General features: G+C 44.1%; 1 protein-coding gene across 4 annotated transcripts in view; it reads right to left on the bottom strand.

Moving 5' to 3' along the window:
* The window catches only part of TSC22D2 (TSC22 domain family member 2), a 106,467-nt gene that overhangs the window by 73,829 nt on the left and 12,824 nt on the right, over window positions 1-19,814 (bottom strand). Inside the window, exons 2-3 of one of the 4 annotated variants that reach the window (XR_014225038.1) lie at window positions 10,298-10,366; window positions 8,239-8,394 (exon numbers count right to left, since the gene is read on the bottom strand). The exons of 1 other annotated variant lie outside the window; for it this stretch is intronic. Coding sequence is in view for 1 of the 3 variants with exons in the window: in XM_082251161.1 (XP_082107287.1) it covers window positions 10,298-10,366 (69 nt within the window). In the remaining 2 variants the exon portion in view is untranslated. The remainder of the gene's footprint in view (window positions 1-8,238; window positions 8,395-10,297; window positions 10,367-19,814) is intronic. 2 more of the 4 variants (XR_014225039.1, XM_082251161.1) reach the window with 2 other exon arrangements.

The raw sequence follows: 19,814 nt of genomic DNA, 5'->3' as shown, positions 1-19,814 counted from the left end.
ATGTGTTGTGGATGGGCCTTCCGGCATTACAATTACCGAAAACATACTGCAACAAAGGAGTGGCTCAAGAAGAAGCACATTAGGGTCATGTGACCAGGGCTTAATGCTATAGAACAATTATAAAAAAGGGAGCTGAAACTTAAAATTGCCAAGAAGTCTTAAAAGATTTGGAGAAAATCTGTAAAGTAGAGTGGACCAAAATCCCACCTGAGATTTTTTGCAAACCTAGTCACCAACTGCAAGAAACGTCTTACCTCTGGTGCTTGCCAACAAAGGTTTCTCCAAGTACTAAAGTCATGTTTTACTTGGGGATCACATACCCATTTTACTTACTGAACTGCAACTAAATTTATAACAAATGTATCATGTGTTTTTCTGGATTGTTGGTTAATATTCTGTATCTATCACTTAAAATACACCCATGTTAAAAATTATGGATCCTTAATTTCTTAAGTGGGCAAACTTACAAAATCTGCAGGGGGATCAATTAATTAATTTTCCCCACTGTGTCAGTGTGTATACTGCATATATATTTACACTATCACATTGAGGTGTATCTAGAAGAAGAAGAAAAAAACAAACAAACAGACTACACAATCAGCCAACATACCTGGTATCTTAGGTTATACCTGAAGCATACACAAATACCGCAATCATGAATTCCCCTCTTCCCCATCCTTAGCCTGGCCATTGTCCAATTAAAATAAATAGTTTTAGGGCTACTTCACACTAGCGTTGCTCTCTGAAGAGCGATCCACGTTCAGATCACTTCAGAGGGCATTTGACAGGTAGTGAGGAGACTTACTGCCTGTTTAATTCCTTAAACCTCTCCCCAGCATTGCAGATGCTTGCGGGATAATTTTTGCTGCACCCGAATGCCTAAAGCAGATATACTCACCCCTCTGCTGCCTCAGCATAAAGAGTGGCTGGGGGCAGTAAAAACACCCTCCAATACCACCATCCTCCCCCAACACAAGCTTAAAGGAGGTGTTAGGAAAATGCTGCAATTACCTCTGCAACTGAAAATACTGCGAAGGGCCATCTTTACCTACATTGCAAGCACAAGTGTTCTGCGCATCCACATGTAGGTGGTCCCATTCACATTTACTGGGATGCAGTGGCTGCATGGACACAGCCACTGGTCCTAATTGGAGTCATGCAGGTGCAAGTCCTCAAATTCAGACAGCGTGTGTTTGAGGACATCCACCCACACGGCTGTCAAACTGGGGCCAACATCCCAAAAGACACGAATGTGCATACCACGCAGGCAAAGACAGCCCTTCGCAAGGCTGTGCAGATATGTATGCTGGTGTGAATGAGGCCTTAGAAGAATGACAAAATGAAAAAAGGTACTGTACGTGAAAACCATAGAACACCTTAACTACAGTTAGCCAGAAGACATGTAGTAGACTCTGAAGTCAACTGAAGAAAGACCCTATGGTCTCGGGAGACCAAAATTAAGCTTTTTAGGATCAGATGAAATGCCAGGTTTGGCATAAGCAAAACACTGCACATCATAGAACACCATCTCTATTGTAAATCAGAGCGGTGGCAGTAGGATGTAGGAAAAGGAATTGGCAGCACTCCAGGTTGAGTCAAAAATCAAAATTTATTGACTGGACATCCAAATATTACAATCGTGACAAGGTAGACGCGTTTCACACACTGTGTGCTTAATCATTAGAGGTAATGATTAAGCACAGTCAGTGTGTGAAACGCGTCTACCTTGTCACTATTGTCCTATTTGGATGTCCAGTCAATAAATCTGGATTTGGACTCCACCTGGAGGGCTGCCAATTCCTTTTCCTTTATCAAGTTTTCATGGAGGCGAGCCGGGGCATGCACCAGTGTGAGTCATCAGGCAATTACACCACCTTGAGCAGTGAGTTCTTGTCTCTTCAATAGCAGTAGGATGTGAAGAGGTTTTTTATAAATGGAAATCTTGGAGGAAACAAAAAAATATATTGTGCAAAAAAAAAAAAAACCTGAGCCTTGGGAGAGCTGTCTTCAGCCCACAGAATCGGCCAAAATATCACCATTCCCAGCCATCTTCTGAAAACTACTACAAAATCCCCCTCTATGTAATAATGGACATTTGGGTTTTGTTCAAATCAGAAGAGCAGCCTAGGGTGACAAAGATATTCCCTCCACCAGATAAAATGTGGTAGGTGAGCGTTGTCACTCGGACTGGAGATGGTTTTAAGCAGGATCACCAGGTAATAAAATAAAAATTACCAGCCTCAAAAAAGGGAAATAAATGTAGCCACCCATCTAGGGCTAGTATGCTGAAATGTTTTTGTTCTGGATTTAGATACACAAAGCATGTGTTTTAGCCGTTTCAGGGCATGCACATTATTCACTTACAGTATCTCAAAAAAGTGATTACACCCCTCATTTTGTAAATATTTTATTGTATATTTTCATGTGACAACACTGAAGAAATTACACTTTGCTACAATGTAAAGTAGTGAGTATACAGCTTGTATAACAGTGTCACTTTGCTGTCCCTTCAAAATAACTCAACACAGCCATTAATGTCTAAACCGCTGGCAACAAAAGTGAGTACACCCTAAGTGAAAATGTCCAAATTGGGCCCAAAGTGTCAATATTTTGTGTGGCCACCCTAATTTTCCAGCACTGCCTTAACCCTTCTGGGCATGGAGTTCACCAGAGCTTCATAGGTTGCCACTGGAGTTCTCTTCCACTCCTCCATGACAACATCACGGAGCTGCTGGATGTTAGAGACCTTGCGCTCCTCCACCTTCCATTTTAGGATGCTGCACAGATGCTCAATAGGGTTTAGGTCTGGAGACATGCTTGGCCAGTCCATCACCTTTACCCTCAGTTTCTTTAGCAAGGCAGAGGTCATCTTGGAGGGGTGTTTGGGGTCATTATGTTGGTATACTGCCCTGTGGTCCAGCCTCCGAAGGGAGGGGATCATGCTTTGCTTCAATAGGTCACAGTACATGTTGGCATTCATGGTTCCCTCAATGGACTGTAGCTCCCCAGTGCCAGCAGCACTCATGCAGCCCCAGACCATGACACTCCCACTACAGTGTTTAAATGTAGGCAAGACACACTTGTCTTTATACTCCTCACCTGGTTGCCGCCACACACACTTGACACCATCTGAACCAAATAAGTTTATCTTGGTCTCAGACCACAGAACATGGTTCTAGTAATCCATGTCCTTAGTCTGCTTGTCTTCAGCAAACTTGTTTGCAGGCTTCCTAGTGCATCATCTTTAGAAGAGGCTTCCTTCTGGGACGACAGCCATGTAGACCAATTTGATGCAGTGTGGGGCATATGGTCGTAGCACTGACAGGCTGAACCCCCCCCCCCCCCCCCAACCCCTTCAACCTCAGCAGCAATGCTGACAGCACTAATATGACTATTTCCCAAAGACAACCTCCAGATATGATGCTGAGCACGTGCACTCAATTTCTTTGGCCGACCATGGCGAGGGCTGTTCTGAGTGGAACCTGTCCTGTTAAACCGCTGTATGGTCTTGGCCACCATGCTGCAGCTCAGTTTCAGGGTCTTGGCAATCTTCCTATAGCCTAGTCCATTTTAATGTAGAGCAATAATTTTTTTTTTCCATATCCTCAGAAAGTTCTTTTCCATGAGGTGCCATGTTGAACTTCCTGTGACCAGTAAGAGTGAGAGCGATAACACCAAATTTAACACACCTGCTCCCCATTCACACCTGAAACCTTGTAACACTAAGGATTTACATGACACTGGGGAGGAAAAATTGTTAACTGGGCCCAATTTTGACATTTTCACCTAGGAGTGTACTCACTTTTGTTGCCAGCGGTTTGGACATTAATGGTTGTGTGTTGAGTTATTTTGAGGGGACAGCAAATTTACACTGTTCTACAAGCTGTACACTCACTACTTTACATTGTAGCAAAGTGTAATTTCTTCAGTGTTGTCACATGAAAAAAATAATAAAATATATGTGAGGGGTGTACTCACTTGTGAGATACTGTACATACCAAAATTTTGAATTTACAATAAAAGATTCAGTACAGGCAGGGCATATTTTCTGTTATTATATTCTAATGCACACCCCCTAATTTTTACATTAATAAAAAATGTTAAGGAGCTAGTATCTCAAGCCGTAATCTTCACATTACCAAAGTTCCAATACTTACCTAGGCATGGGCAAAGTGGTACAGAATTCAGGAACCAGCAGAGAGAACAGATGCTGACATCAAAAAATTCAATGAATTAAATCAAGGGCTTGAAAAATGTAATGAAAGGCTGGGGAGTCTGCTCCAAAAGCAGGAAGGAACTTGGGAAATGAGAATGCAGAAAACTGGGCAGTTTGTAGGTAAAAGCGTGCCCAACAGAAGTTATAATTGGCATGTATGGTCACTAGGGATGCACCGAAATGAAAATTTTGGGCCGAAAATGCAGGATGCCCTTGGCCGAAAACCGAAAATTACTTTTTCCCCCAAATAATTTTAAAATAGGTAGAACAGGGGCATACACCAAAAACAGGCAGCGACGTACACCTGTCGCTGCCACCCTGTCACAGTATATGTACTGTGACGGGTTGGCAATAGGTTAATTTAATTACCAATGGTATTCGTATTATGCAGCATGAGGGGGTTAATGTATTGCCACTGCTGGTCACTGCTGCATTAGTGACCAATCAGTGGCAGCTAATTAACCCCTTTGTCCTGCATTAGTGCAACCAGTATCAGTGCAACCAGTGTTAATTAACACTGATACTGGTTGCACTAATGCAGCACAAAGGGGTTAATTAACTGCCACTGGCTGGTCACTAATGCAGCAGTGACCAGCAGTGACAATACATTAACCCCCTCATGCTGCATAAATACTAATACCAATGGTAAGCTGCCTCAGCTATCACCCCCCCCCCCCGCATCAGCGTCCCTCTCCTACTCACTCAGCTTCCTCTGGTCACGGTGTCCATTATTCAAAAGTCCCGCCTCTGGCCGGCCGCCCGCCTCCCGGTGATGTCACTACTCCTACGATCTGTACATGAATGAAGTGACACACCGGGCGGGAGGGCGGGCGAGCGGCCGCTAATAACCGTCACTATGTGAGCCTTTCACTTCTCTTCAATTCCCTGTCAGCGGCACGATTTACATGAACTGACTGACACTCCGGGCGGGGGGGGGGGGGGTGGGGGCGAGCGGGCGCTAATAGATATAACTATGTGCTCGCCCCGCCCTCCCGCCTGGTAGGTCACTTCATTAATGCACAGATCGTAGTAGGGACGTCATTGAGAGGCGGGCGACCGGACAGAGGCGGGACTTTTAAAACCTGCCCTGCGCTGCGCCCTCCTCCTTCCTCACGGCGGCCATATTAAATTTCGGCAATGTTAACCCATTATCGGCCGAAATGGGATAGGCTCATTTTCGGCCGATAATTTCGGTGGCCGAAATTTCGGTGCATCCCTAATGGTCACACAAGTAAACTATGCCATACTGTCATGGGCATGCATTTTTTTACATTACGAACTAGGAAGGAAAAACATATCCTACCACACTAAAAAAAAAATTCTCATTCTGTTAAACCGCATAGTAGTTGGTTGCTACAACAGTTTAATGACTTTAGGTTTACGCTGCTGCAATGTTTTTGATCTGAGTTTCAGTACGATTATGTAGTGCTACTTGGAAACAACTTTGTATATTCAATGGGGCCAAAAAAAAAAATTGCACCAAAGTAGTGTAGGACCCTTTCCCAAAATTGCTCCATGCTTTGTTGAATTGATGTGAATTGACGCCATTTAACCACTTCTGGACTGGAAGGTTTTACCCACTTAATGACCATGCCATTTTTTGCGATTAGCCACTGTGTTACTTTAACTGACAATTGTGTGGTCGTGTGACACTGTACCCAAATAAAATTGATGTCCTTTTTTGCCCACAAATAGAGCTTTCTTTTGGTGACACTTGATCCCCTCTGCGGTTTTTATTTTTTGCGCAAAAAAAAAAAAAAAATGTAAAAAAAAGAGCGACAATTCTGGAAAAGAAAAATATATATTTTTTACTTTCTGCTATATATTCCCAATAAAAAAAATCTATTTTTTTTTTCATCATTTCGGCCCAATACGTATTCTCCGCTACATATTCTTGTTAAAAAAAAAGTGTATATTGATTGGTTTGACTTTGCGCAAAAGTTATCGCGTCTACAAAACTAGGGGAAAGATTTGTCATTTTTATTTTAATTTTTTTTTAAAAGTAATGGCGGCGATCAGTGATTTTTAGCGGGACTGCGACATTGCGGCAGACAGACCAGATACCTAAATTGGCATTTTTGACACTTTTGGGGGGGGGGGGGACCAGTGTCACAACTACAGTATTCAGTGCTAAACATATGCACTGTTATTGTACTAATGACACTAGCAGGGAAGGGGTTAACACCAAGAGCGAAAAAAGGGTTAAATGTGTCCCTAGGGGGTGCTTTCTAACCGTGGGGGGGGGGCTTGCTGAATGAACACAGAGACCTATGTTCCTAAACAAAAGGAACACAGGATCCCCGTTTTCATTACTGACAGAACAGCGGTCTGCCCTATTTACAAGGGCACACTGCCATTCTTTATCCACAGGGAGCCATCGCGGGAGCCTGGCAGACATCGTTGCCCCCGGACCTGCTGATTGGCTCCCCCTGTAGCCAATCAGCACGTGTGTGCTCGCCCCTACTAGCGGTCCAGCAAAACGATGTACAGTTACGTCGTTTGTTGAGACAGAGCCAACCTGCTGTGGTATATGTACTGTTGGTGGTCGGCAAGTGGTTAAAACAAAGTGATTTCCCTTGGCATGCAATTCTGACTGTGCAACTCAAGTTGCATTTGAATTCTAGTGCGTACCGAGTCTTATACTCCCAATTTTACATACTGTGAGCTTACCACCTTCAGCAGGCCTTTAATCACCTATTACCCCCAGAGATCCTCCTTATACAATGTACACATCCGGTATTTACAGTGTGGGGAGGGGAGTCTATTAACGGTTAACACATAGTTATGGGATTTCTCTGGGACACAAAAAAAGTAGTCTGTGTGGAACAGAATTTGATCACATGGAATCAATTTGTCATTTTTTCCCTCTGCAGTTATTACTCTACTACAAAATGCTTACAGTGCAAGTACCCTGTTAAGGAAACGTCAATACTGGAGATCTCCTGCTAAGTATTTCAGGTAAACTGATGCTACTTCCATCAGGATACATCTGGGCACTCCCAAACCCAACACATTAATACCCTTGCTAAATAGGGCCCTACTTGTTCACCCCTGATGATAGTCTGGTCTTTCAAACTCCAGGGATAAGTCACATAGCAACCTTGATGGCAAGGCTTAAAATAAAATCCTTCCCGAAGGAAAAAATACTCATCTATGCGGTTAGAATTTATAATGCATTATAAAAACTTCAATCTCATGCAGGGTACAAACCATGTGTGTCACTTAATACACATCCATATTATAAATATATATATATATATTTTTTTTTTTTTTTTTCCTTAAAAAAAAAAAAAAAACCCCAACAAAACAGTTTTATCAATAAGAGAAAATGGCAGCATAATTGCAGTATACAAAATTCATACATGCAAGATTTAAAAAAAATAAAACAAAAATCAAACAGGCCAAATTATGCCACGCAATAGCCCATCATTCCAAAGGAGGACAGCCCACCTGTGTTGTGCACCACAAGATTAGTAAGGCAGGATATTCAGATAATAAATATATTGAGATGATTCATTAAGACTTGCTTCAAAGGAGGGGGGAATACAAAGTGATTAGATGAAGGTACCCCATTTTGCTTTCAATTAAATAAATCAAGAAAAAAAAATCATATCTTTAGAGCAGATCTTTTAGAGCACATGTAAACATGAAGAGTTTCTTAATCACACTCACAAGTGAAGCACATAATGAGTTGACATACGCTTGAATAGGGAAGAGGTGGAGGGGAATAGATCCTCACTAAAGGATTGAGTTCTACACTTAGCTCTCTGCTTACTGTGCAGTGGTATGGTAACTACACAGGCATTATTCCTAGAATTGGAAGTGGACAGCGATGAATTGCATCATTTATGTTGCACTCACTGACGTCAGTGGTACATGTAGGCTCGGGGAGGAGCAGCTACATTCTCCTGGCATTCTGAGTAAAGGAACAGCGTTCCACTGTGCAACACACGACTAAACAGATGGCTTGGTTTCATGGAGCTTCATAGAGGACCTATTTCAGCAAGGGAAATTCTTCTTACCTTTCACTTTTTCTGTTTGGGACATAGAATAAGGTGCTAAATCAGGCGGTGTTCACAACCTTATTTTTCCTTTACGGTATCCCCTGCTCCCTTGACTGCTATAATCCAGTTCCAGGGTCTTCCAAAGCAAAATAGAAATATTGTAGATCTAAAAGACTAAAGAAAAAAGTTGTACACAATTAGATTTAAAAATCTCCCTCAGCATGCATCAAGGATTTAGGAATTAGGAACTGATGTTTCTGGAGAGGAGACCAACCACTGCTTGGATGCGCCCAAAAGGAGGTACATTCTCACCTCTGAAAAATGATGGTGAAAATGATTACCAGGCCTAACATGCCAACAATAATCGGTGTGGGGCCAGTATTATTCAAATAATATCCTAACTTCTTGTAGAAGAAATATATGAATAAAACTATAGCACGGAATGCCCACACCCTAAGGTCCTAGCATAAAACAAACATTCAGTTAAGGTGAATGTGTGCATTTATGTCAAAGGGGAGGGGAGGAGAATGTCATCTTATCACAGGGAAGGGGACAACAGTAATTGGGACACTTTTCAAGCCACCCAATTGTTCAAACTGCCATGTCCTGGCCACTATGGCTATTGGCCTAATTCTAAACATTAAAACCTAGTCAACCCCCAGAACAGGCAACTGTTACTCAGGTCTACCAGCACACCAGGCTAACATTATGTTTAGGTTATGGTGTCTGAAGCTGCTCAGGTGTGCACTGCTTTCAGGAATCAGACAATGGCAGCTTCCAGTGCTTGATACAAATCAGAGCAACAATTAAAATCAGCTGCCAGCCCCCGAATTACGTATTTTATCCAACCATGCTGTAAGGGATATACATCTAAATGGTACTGAAAATTGGTAACCTGGTCAAAGAATATCCTCAGTTTTTACTGGCATCACATTGGACTCTGCTGCCTCCCAGTCAAATCAGTTGAGGAACTGAACGTCTGCTCATACCTGGGTCAGGTAAAAGGGAATAATCTTTTAGTGTATTATTGCCTTTAACACAGCTATGTTCAGAAAGTTGATGGGTGGGCAATAAAGTATGTGAAATTACTTTCAGAACTCGCCTAATAAACCTTTTTCAGCAATCCTAAATGGCCATAAAATATGCAGAAGAACATAACTGGCCTTAGATTGGTATTGCATAACTGGCCTTCGATTTGGCTACTCTGAAATGTTGCGTTGCCATCCCATTGGAATGACCAAAAATTCAGACATGCAACATTCCTCCCCCCCCCCCCCCCCAAACACATTTCAAGAACTTTCCAAACTTCAGCACCTTAATTAGTTGCAGTCACTGAAAGTGGGGATGTGGATAATAGGGAAAGCCCCTTTCGTCTAGATTTCTTGGTGCATGGGTCGCTCTTAAACAGCTTCTTAGTTCTTCTTCGAGGCAACACTTTTAATGCACATATAATAATCTTCCTTAGCAAAATATAGTTCTACGCTGTAATAAAACAAAAAAGTTCTATTTTGGGAACCTTTGTATCTATTGGTCTGAAATCAGTCAACCAAGAACTTTGAAAAGTGAAAGAAAGGCATTTTAATTTCTTGCTAGAAGGATGGAAGGACTCCCTTTGGAAACCCAATCAAAAGGAATTTTTATTCTGAAAATCCATTTTAAAGCCACTGGCTTTGGGCATATACAAGATTTACATGTACAGATAATGAGCCTAACTAAAAATGTGAAATTTTTATCTTTCGGAAAAGGGACCAAAAAAAAAAAAAAAAAAATCCTTTGAATTGTAAAGAAAAAATGCAGATACATCCTAAAAAAATACATACAGTAGGTGCACGTATTTGGAAGACTAGAACTGGATTTGAGCATTGAAGGGAGCAAGAAAACCCTAAGGAATAAAAATGATTACTTGATTCTATATCCAAATTTACATCACAAGCTGCCCACACACCCAAATGAACACAGTGGCCTGCAAAAGCTGTTATCATTTAGAGAGCACCATTCCCAATTGGTTAATGCAAGAATCAAGCTCACTGCAAGCTGTCCATGCAAACGTCTGCATGTGGTCATTTTATAGTCATACCTATCACCCAGTTTCTTTGAACCCTGGAACTTCACTTGAAATGCTTCATAGAAAGCGGAGGAAGGATTCCTGTGAGACCCAAGAACCAAATGAAAAACATTTTAAAACATTTATGCTGTATACAACATGGAGGTAAAATATATCAAAGCAAAACAGATAGCCCTATAAAAACAAAGGCAATGAGCAAATCTTTAAAAAAAGATGCATTTGTACTCAAAAACCTGAATCCTTGGGTTTACCAGCATTTTTAGTGCCGGTTCACACTGTTCCGACTTGTCAGACGACTTGGTTGCCTGACAAGTAGCGGACAGTGCTGTGCAATTGGAACCGTTCTAATAGGAGCGACTCAAGTCGCTCCGACTTAGAAAAAGGCTCCTGCACCTTTTTTTTGCAAAGTCGGAGCGACTTGCATTGACTTCCATTATGTGAAGTCGTTGTGCACGGGCGGCGGCATTAGTCACCCGAAGTCGTGTTGCCCCAGTGTGAACCGACACTTAGTCCATTGTTTGTCAACAAAAATTACAGCAAAGAGTAATTTTTTTTGGATTTAAAAAAGGACGTATCAAGGAATTTAGGCCTCATTTTCAAGGGCTCTTTGGCCTGTATAACATGAATGGGCCAATCTGTGTGTGGCTGGAGCCACCTAGAGCTGCCTTTAAGTAGCCTATATTATCCTACGTGGACACTGAGGCAGTATGGAGACGTCCGTTTGTCCTATTTTGACATACATGCAGGTAGGTAGGTAGATGAAAGTCTGCTTTAACGTTTGAGAATGGCACATGCTCCATGCATTTTGTGTGCATCTATATATGGAACATTTCAAAAGACCTTATGTTGCAAAGCCCTAGAAAATTAGAAATCGGTCTATTCTGGATGATTATGTATAAAAGTGATTGTAAAGGTATTTTAATAGTAGACCCCCCCCCCCCCCCCACCAATACTCCCGTGAGTCGGATTTCCATCCAGCACTGTGCAAGTCCGCAGCAGCTCTTCTCTCTCCCCCCTATCACAAGCTTGGCTGAATACAGCAGGAACCATTGGCTCCTGCTGCTGTCAGTTAAAAGCTCATCCCATATTTTCAGTTGATATGTAGGTACACAGATATAACTGGCAAAGCCTGTAATTCCCCGTTCCCACTGGGGCAACCTGGTCGCCTCACAGGTCGCCTTCCATAGGGAAGCTGCGGACCCATTCTAATAGGAGCGACACAAGTCGCTCCGACTTAGAAAAAGGGTCCGGAGCTTCTTTGGGGCGACCCGGAGCGACTGTCATAGACTTCAATGTTATGAAGTCCGTGCCGGCCGCTCCGAGGTCGCGGCGCGCTGCTCGCACCGCGACCTCGGAGGTCGCCCCCCCCAAGTCGGATCGCCCCAGTGTGAACGGGGCCTAAGTCTCTAAACATTCACATTCTCACCAGTGCCCTGAATGGTTTAGATTGGAGTTGTTTTTGTAAGATCCAAGTGTTTGGGAGAAAATTAACAAAACTTTGTCAACTAAACCAGAGGCTCCTCCACACTTTCCCTAAAAAAGTAGACAGCACAGCACTTTGTAAAGTCAATCTGCTTAACATTTCTCTGACTAAAATTAGTATTTTGATGCCCATATGTGAGAATGGTACAATTTATCATTAATTAACAGTGCACAAACAGGTCTTTAAGCAAATGAAGTAACAGGCACCTAAAGTTGAGGGGCTTACAGTTAGGTTTTCAGCTGGTTAACTGCTGTAGCCGACAGTTCACAATCATATCCATTCATTAGTTACTGGAATGCAGCCTGTGCAGTTCATACTGGTCAGCTATCTATGGAAAATGAGCTGTACTCTGTTCTTATTCCAACACGGTCATATTCTACCTTGGTGCCAAACGTAGAGGACTTTTCAAGGAATTTTATCCCATACGTGCTACCACGAAGTTCAAATACACTTTTACAAAGATATTTCTCTTTCTTCTGATCGGAAGCAATAGAGACTCTACAAAACACTGTGGCCAAAGAACAAACCCTTAGACCCTGTTCACACCGGAGTGTTTTTCAGCTCGTAAACCGCACATGATGTCTGAAGTCTTAAAACGCCCAACAAGCAAAATCCCATTCGTTTCAATGGCCCCTGTTCACATATGAGCATTGTCGCCTGAAGCAAAACGCCTGAAGCCCAAAAAAGTACATGAGCTTATTTTTTTTGGCAGGTTCCAAGCGTTTGTTCGATGTCAATGCCTGCCTCCAAACACCTGCAAAAAATGCCTGAAAAGGATACACTCAGGTGTAAATGGAGTCTAAAGGCCCGTGTGTACGTGTATCGTCAGCATACAAACGTCGGCGGACGAAAGATCTGCCGATTGTACGCTTGTTAGTATGGTGCCTCCGACAGCTGTCTGCGCACATTCTGCGGACAAGAGTCTTTCTTGCAAACATTAAAATTTTTGTATGCCGACACCAGAACGGACGATTGTTCGCCAGTCAGTACAGAATTCTGCTGACAGACCGCAGATTTGCAAGACTGGGCATGCTCAGAAAAGAAAAAACACAGCCTAAGTTAACCATTACATGACATCACTTCTACAGTCGGCTGTAGTCGGCGGACAAAATTCTTGGGCAGTCTTTGCACTTTTCAACAGACACAGACATCCCGGGGAGAAAAGACGAACGTTTGTATGCCGACGATCGGTACGTGTGTACGGGGCTTTAGGCTCCATTCACATTTAAGCATCTCGGATCGCGGGGAGAATCGCCGCGATCCAGAATCTTTGCAAACTTGCGTGACGCCCCCATGCGATGCCCGTGACTTGCAATGTTACCCCAAACGCGCCACAGTTTTGCCCAATGAATCGCGGTAAAATTGTGCAAACAGAATCGCAGGACACCTATTGCCCAAAAGTCCCCCAATTCTGTTTGCGCAATTTTACCACAATTCATCAGGTGACAACATCACACCGTGTTTGGGGTGCCATTGCAAGTCCCAGGAATCGCATGTGCGTCCCGCGATTTGCAATGATTTAGGATCATGGGCAGAATCGCGGCGATTCTGCCTGCGATCCGAGATGCCTATATGCGAATGAAGCCTTAGGCTTCATTCGCACCTGAACGTATCGTTTTCAGGCATTTTTTTGGGGCGTTTTTTTTGCAAGGGTTTGGAGGCAGACATTGACATCTAATAAAAACGCCTGTAATCTGCCAAAAAAAAGCTCATGTACTTTTTTGAGCTTCAGGTGACAAAATGCTCATATGTGAACAGAGGCCATTGACATGAATAGGATTTTGCTTTTTGGGCGAGGTCAGCAAAAGAAAGGGCTGCAGTCAAGTGAGTCCAACAAGTAAAAGACTTACCCAGCAAGCAGAGTACATACCTTGCATGGACTCCACCCATTCATGCATTTTGCCCATGATGGGCTTAATCATAAACGAGCGCATTAACTCATGATGAGTGTGCATGATGTGCACAACTCTTGCGGAATAAATCATTGACATAATGGATTTCCTGGAGTATAGCCATTTAAGAATAAAAAATAAATCTAATAGTGTAAGGCCAGCCTTGGGGAGGGGGGGGAGGAGAGAGAGAAGGGCTAGTCTGCAAAGGCAATAACGTCTACAGACTGCAATAAAACTATGCTTTTGCAGGGTTTTACTAAGTTTCGGTACAACTACAACCTGCCCTGGTTCACACCTATGCAGGTTGTAGTTGAAGCATTTTCCCAGTGCGTTTTTTTATTTTATTTTTTTACATTTTAGGCCTTTAGGTTTTGGTCTTTTGTCATGTGAGAGAAATCAGCCAAAAATGCAGCATTTCCACTGAAGTCTATAGAACCAAAAATGCAACCTGCTGCAGGAAAAAAGTCTGACCCTTTTCAAAAAACACAGATGTGAACATGATCCACAAGGAAACCATGCTAAATGGACTACAGTGCGTTTATGCAAAACTGAAAACGCACTGAAAAATGCATAGGTGTGATCCAGGCCTAAATAAATACAAAAAAATAAAAATATTAAAGTTTTCAATTGAGACAACAGGTGAAAAAAAAAAAAAAAAAGTTACTCACTGGTAACGTCTTTTCCAGTAGTCTTTCAGAACAGGCACCTTTGAGAGAACCTGGCTCTTTCCTTCTCAGGAAACACCGCCCCAATCATTAAGATTTAAGCCTCCTGCCAGCTGGCTGCCTCAGTTCTTCAAGAGCACCTCCAGCCAGCTAGAGAGATACAAAGATAAATCATACCAGCATCCATCCTCTGATCGTCTAGGGTTCATGCCTTCTTCGGGTGGGTAACGGAGCTGTCCCGAAAGACAACTGGAAAAGACGTTACCGGCAAGTAACTTTATTTTTCCTTTATTGTCTTTCAGGACAGGCACCTTTGAGAGGATAAGCGAGGGTGGGACTATCACTTAAGGACCTTACAACCAAAAGGTCCAGTCTGTAGTGCTTGGTAAGGCCCCTTTCACACGGGCTTTCCGATCCGGTCCGCCTGTCAGTTTTTCAGAAGGACCTGATCGGATGCTCCATGCACCCCTATGGAGCAGCGGATGTCAGCGGAGACATCTTCGCTGACACCCGCTGCTATCCGATCCTGTCTGTGAAATAGAGCGGAGACCTAGCTGTCATATGCCTGCTCAGCGGGGATTGGCAGATCAAACCCCGCTGAGCAGAAACTGAGTCAGTCGGGCGCACCGCCCGTGTGAAAGGGGCCTAAAGGCGGCAGCACCGGACCAGGTTGCTACCCGACAGATCTGCTTGGGGGTAGCACCAGCTCTCTGCCTTAGAAGTCGCCATAGCTCTAGTGAAATGTGCCTCGATATCTATAGTGGCCTCTCCCGGAAGAAGTATAGGCCTGGCTAATGGCTAACCTAAGCCATCTGGCTAAGGAACGTCTAGATGCTTTAGCACCTCTACTAGCGCCAGCAAACAAAACGGGAATCAGATTTCCTGAATTCCTTTGTACACGCTATGTATTGATCAGTTACAGGTTCCTGGACGGTGTCTCCCCACTGGGCAAAGCAATAGAACTGAGGCAGCCAGCTGGCAGGAGGCTTAAATCCTAATGATTGGGGCAGTAATTCCTGAGAAGGGAGAAGCCAGGTTCTCTCAAAGGTGCCTGTCCTGAAAGAGAATAAAAGTAAATTAGGTTATCAGCATAGGGGTACAAATCATTGCCATAACTATCATAAGCGAACAGTCAGATCACTTATCACAACTAGCATACACATTTACTGAAGACAAATCTTGACATCAGGTATACATTTTGAAACAGAAAAAAAAAAAAAAGGGGGGGGGGGAATTACCTTTCAAATCTTTTAGGCTCCATGTACACGGGACGTTAGAAAAAAACATCCTGCAAAGCTATTTCTGACGCCGGGAAAAAGCAGCTGTTAAACGTGCTTTCAGTAGCTTTTTCCATTTGCGTTATTGCACGTTTGGCCACATTGCTTTTAGCAGCGTTTTTCTGCCTCCATTCAAAATCAATGGTTCCCTATGGGAGCCTATTGATTTGAATGGAAGTCGCACCGCAAGTCGGATCCGACATGCGGCGCGACCTGCACTTTGAGAATCTTGAGGGGGAACTCCACGCCAAAAATGGGAAAAAAACTGCGTGGGGGTCCCCCCCAGGTTCCAAACCAGGCCCTTCGGGTCCGGTATGGAATTTGAGGGTAGCCCCACCCCACGCCGAAAAAAACGGCGTGGGGTCCCCCCCAAAATCCATACCAAACCCTTATCCGAGCATGCAGCCCGGGAGGCCAGGAAAGGGGAGGGGACGAGCGAGCGGCCCCACCCCCCCCTGGACCACACCAGGCCACATGCCCTCAACATGGGGGGGGGGGGTTGGTGCTTTGGGGCAGGGGGAGCTCTGCACCCCCCACCTCAAAGCACCTTGCCCCCATGTTGATGAGGACAAGGGCCTCATCCCCACAACCCTGGCCGGTGGTTGTGGGGGGGTCTACGGGCAGGGGGCTCATCGGAATCTGGAAGCCCCCTTTAACAAGGGGGCCCCCCAGATCCCGGACCCCCTCCCTATGTGAATGGGTATGGGGTACACTGTACCCCTACTTATTCACCACATAAAAAGGCAGTGTATGGAAATGACAGGAGACGTTTTGGAAAGTTTATTAAAAATCTTCATCCGGCTCTCCTTGTCTTCTCCTCTCTGGTCTTCTGCTCTTTTGCTGTCAGCTCTTCTTCCTCCGGTCCTCCTCAGACGACGTCTCCGGTGATTATGCCGGTCTCAGGTCTCTGCAGCTTATTATATAGCCATTAGGGGCGTGACACTCGATGACGTCATCGGGAGGCTCCGCCCCCTCATGTCACTGATGATGTCATCTGTGACATGAGGGGACGGGGCCTCCCGATGAAGTCATCGGGGCCACGCCCCCTAATGGCTATATAATAAGCTGCAGAGACCTGCATAATCACCGGAGACGTCGTCGGAGGAGGACCGGAGGAAGAAGAAGAGCCGACAGCAAAAGAGCAGAAGACCGGAGGAGAAGAAGAAAAGGAGCTGACAGCAAAAGAGCAGAAGACCGGAGAGAAGACAAGAAGAGCCGGATGAAGATTTTTAATAAACTTTCCAAAACGTCTCCTGTCGTTATTTCCATACACTGCCTTTTATGTGGTGAATGAGTAGGGGTACAGTGTACCTCATACCCATTCACATAGGGAGGGGGTCCGGGATCTGGGGGGCCCCCTTGTTAAAGGGGGCTTCCAGATTCCGATGAGCCCCCTGCCTGCAGACCCCCACAACCACTGGCCAGGGTTGTGGGGATGAGGCCCTTGTCCTCATCAACATGGGGGCAAGGTGCTTTGAGGTGGGGGGTGCAGAGCTCCCCCTGCCCCAAAGCACCAACACCCCCCCATGTTGAGGGCATGTGGCCTGGTGTGGTCCAGGGGGGGTGGGGCCGCTCGCTCGTCCCCTCCCCTTTCCTGGCCTGCCGGGCTGCATGCTCGGATCACAGTGCAGGTCCGCCGCAAGTCGGATCCGACTTGCGGTGTGACTTCCATTCAAATCAATAGGCTCCCATAGGGAACCATTGATTTTGAATGTAAGAAAAAAAAACGTATAACGTGGCTGAACGTAGGTTCATCACGTTTAGTCACGTTCGGCCGCGTTTCCGCGTTTGAAACGCCGGGAAACACACGTTCGAACGCAAATAATTGGGTTCTAAAAAAAAGTCCCTGAACGCAACTGCCTGCAAATGACTGTAAACGACCATGTGTACATGGACAGATAAGATAACATGGAGCTGCGTTCAGGGGCTTCTGAAAAAAACGCCCAACTGCTCCTAAACGGCCATTTACAACGTCCCGTGTACATGGAGCCTTATGCAGCAGAGAAGCTGTTAAGAGACCTTTAGTTGCATTTACGAAATAGAACCCATTCTCATTTCTTTTTCACTGGGTCAGAAAGGTAAACCAAAGCACAAGAACAGATTATCAACATGTATTCCACCTGTAAGGTTAAGAGGTGACCAAACGCAGGATTGCTACATTACTGTGCTGGATCTAAGCAATGATTCTTTTACCACCCAATCTAAAATGACAGCATTGTCTCAAAATCAACCAATAGAGACAAATTAGGCACCAGAGAGGATGTACAACTTGCAGAGGAAATGAAACAAATGCTCTCTCATGTATCACTTGCCAGTATCGCTGATAATCCTTTGTGCTTTACTGTGTAAGCAAACTTTTTGCTCTGTTAATCTTTTTCTATGGATTCCATCTCATTGTTCACAGTGTAATGTTTACCATTACTGCATTCTTTTGATAATCAGCAACAGCAAAATAAGTTAGGTTTAGAAATGCACGTTAGAACAAATATTGATAACCAGTGTTAATGTTCAGTAACTGAAATCTTTACGTAGCTAAAACGTGCCTGAAATAAGCAAACTTTACAACACCAAAGATACAACTATGGACAAAAATAAATGAATGGTTCTGTAACTCAAAGAATTATAGCTTGTATAGAAACAAAGAAGAATGTAAATAGGGGCAGAAGCTGGACACAAAATGAACGGTCCTCGGTCTAGTGCAGACAAGGGATGTTCTCTAATGCAGTGTTTCTCAACCTTTTTTCAGTCAATGCTCCCTTTAAAATTGTGCACAAGCTCGAGGCACCCCATTCTAAAAACGTACAAACCTAAACCAATAGTATTACATAGTGCAGCAACATTCATTCAAGTAGCACACCCATCAATAGAGACAATTTCTTACAAAGCAAACACACCATTGCACACTGGTACCAACTGGTATTCCAGCGTTTCACTTCTGCCTCAGTTCCTATCCCTTAGCTTGGGTGTTCGAACTGCTGTGCGACTTTGAATCCGACATCTCTGCCTGACTTCATCGTGGCTTGCATACAACTACTTTAACAGAAGTCAATGCAAGTCATATCGAACTTGCACCAAAAATAGTGCAAGAACCTTTTCCTAAGCCAGAGCGACTTGAGTCGCACCAATTAGAACAGTTCTATTGCAGTTAATGGGGCGCAACTTGTCATGCGACTTTTAACTCTCAAGTCGCATTACAAGTCACGGCAGTGTGAATGCGGGTTCAATTAGCTAATGCAAGCCAATGCTGATGGAGAGGGGTCAAGAAGGGACAAACAAGGTTTCAGGCACAGACGTGCTCCTTATTAACCAATGACATTATCAGTTGTTGGGATACCAGTGGCTGTCCCAGACAGCCCCCAAGGTTGTAATGCTGCAGAACAAAACCTGTGGCTTTGTATAACAAAAATACAGGTTTGCTCTACCTGCTGGCATGTTTGAGCAATTTTTAGGCATCCATTAAGAAACCAGAAGGCACACCAAGGTGCCACTGAACCCTGGCTGAAAAAGGCTGCTCTAATGTGATATTCTCTAGTAGTTAAAGTGAAGTTTCACCCATTTTAGTCACTTTAGATTTATGTAATCCCCTTTAAAATGACTTTTACCAATGGAAATTTTTTTTTTTTTTTTTGCTAGTAAATACCTTATTTTCTGCTTTATTTATCCTCTTCTCACTTCCGGGTCCGGTCGGCGATTACGTCATTCAGCGATTCGCAGTGTGTGCTGGGCATGAAAATCTCAGGGCATGAAATCTCGCATTATTACACAGGAGATGAGCTGTACTGCGTGTTCTGCCCCGCCTCCTCTCAGTGAGCTGTATGTATGTAGTGTATTGAGGCCGTGCTCCGCCCCGCTTCCTCTCAGTGAGCGAGGGCTGAAAGCATTATATCCTCACTGAGCTCACTGAGAGGAGGCGGGGCGGAGCGGAGCACAGCCTCAATACACTACATACAGCTCACTGAGAGGAGGCGGGGCGGAGGCGGGGCAGAGCACGCAGTGCAGCTCATCTCCTGTGTAATAATGCAAGATTTCATGCCATCCCAGCACACACAGCGAATCGCCGAATGACGTAATCGCCGACCGGACCCAGAAGTGAGAAGAGGATAAATAAAGCAGAAAATAAGGTATTTACTAGCAAAAAAAAAAAAAAAAAATTTCCATTGGTAAAAGTCGTTTTAAAGGGGATTACATACATCTATGTAATCCAATTTATTA

Source organism: Pelophylax lessonae, assembly GCF_965119305.1.
Source record: "Pelophylax lessonae genome assembly, chromosome: 3".
NCBI lineage: Eukaryota > Metazoa > Chordata > Amphibia > Anura > Ranidae > Pelophylax > Pelophylax lessonae.
This window is presented reverse-complemented; position numbering and strand designations above follow the sequence as displayed.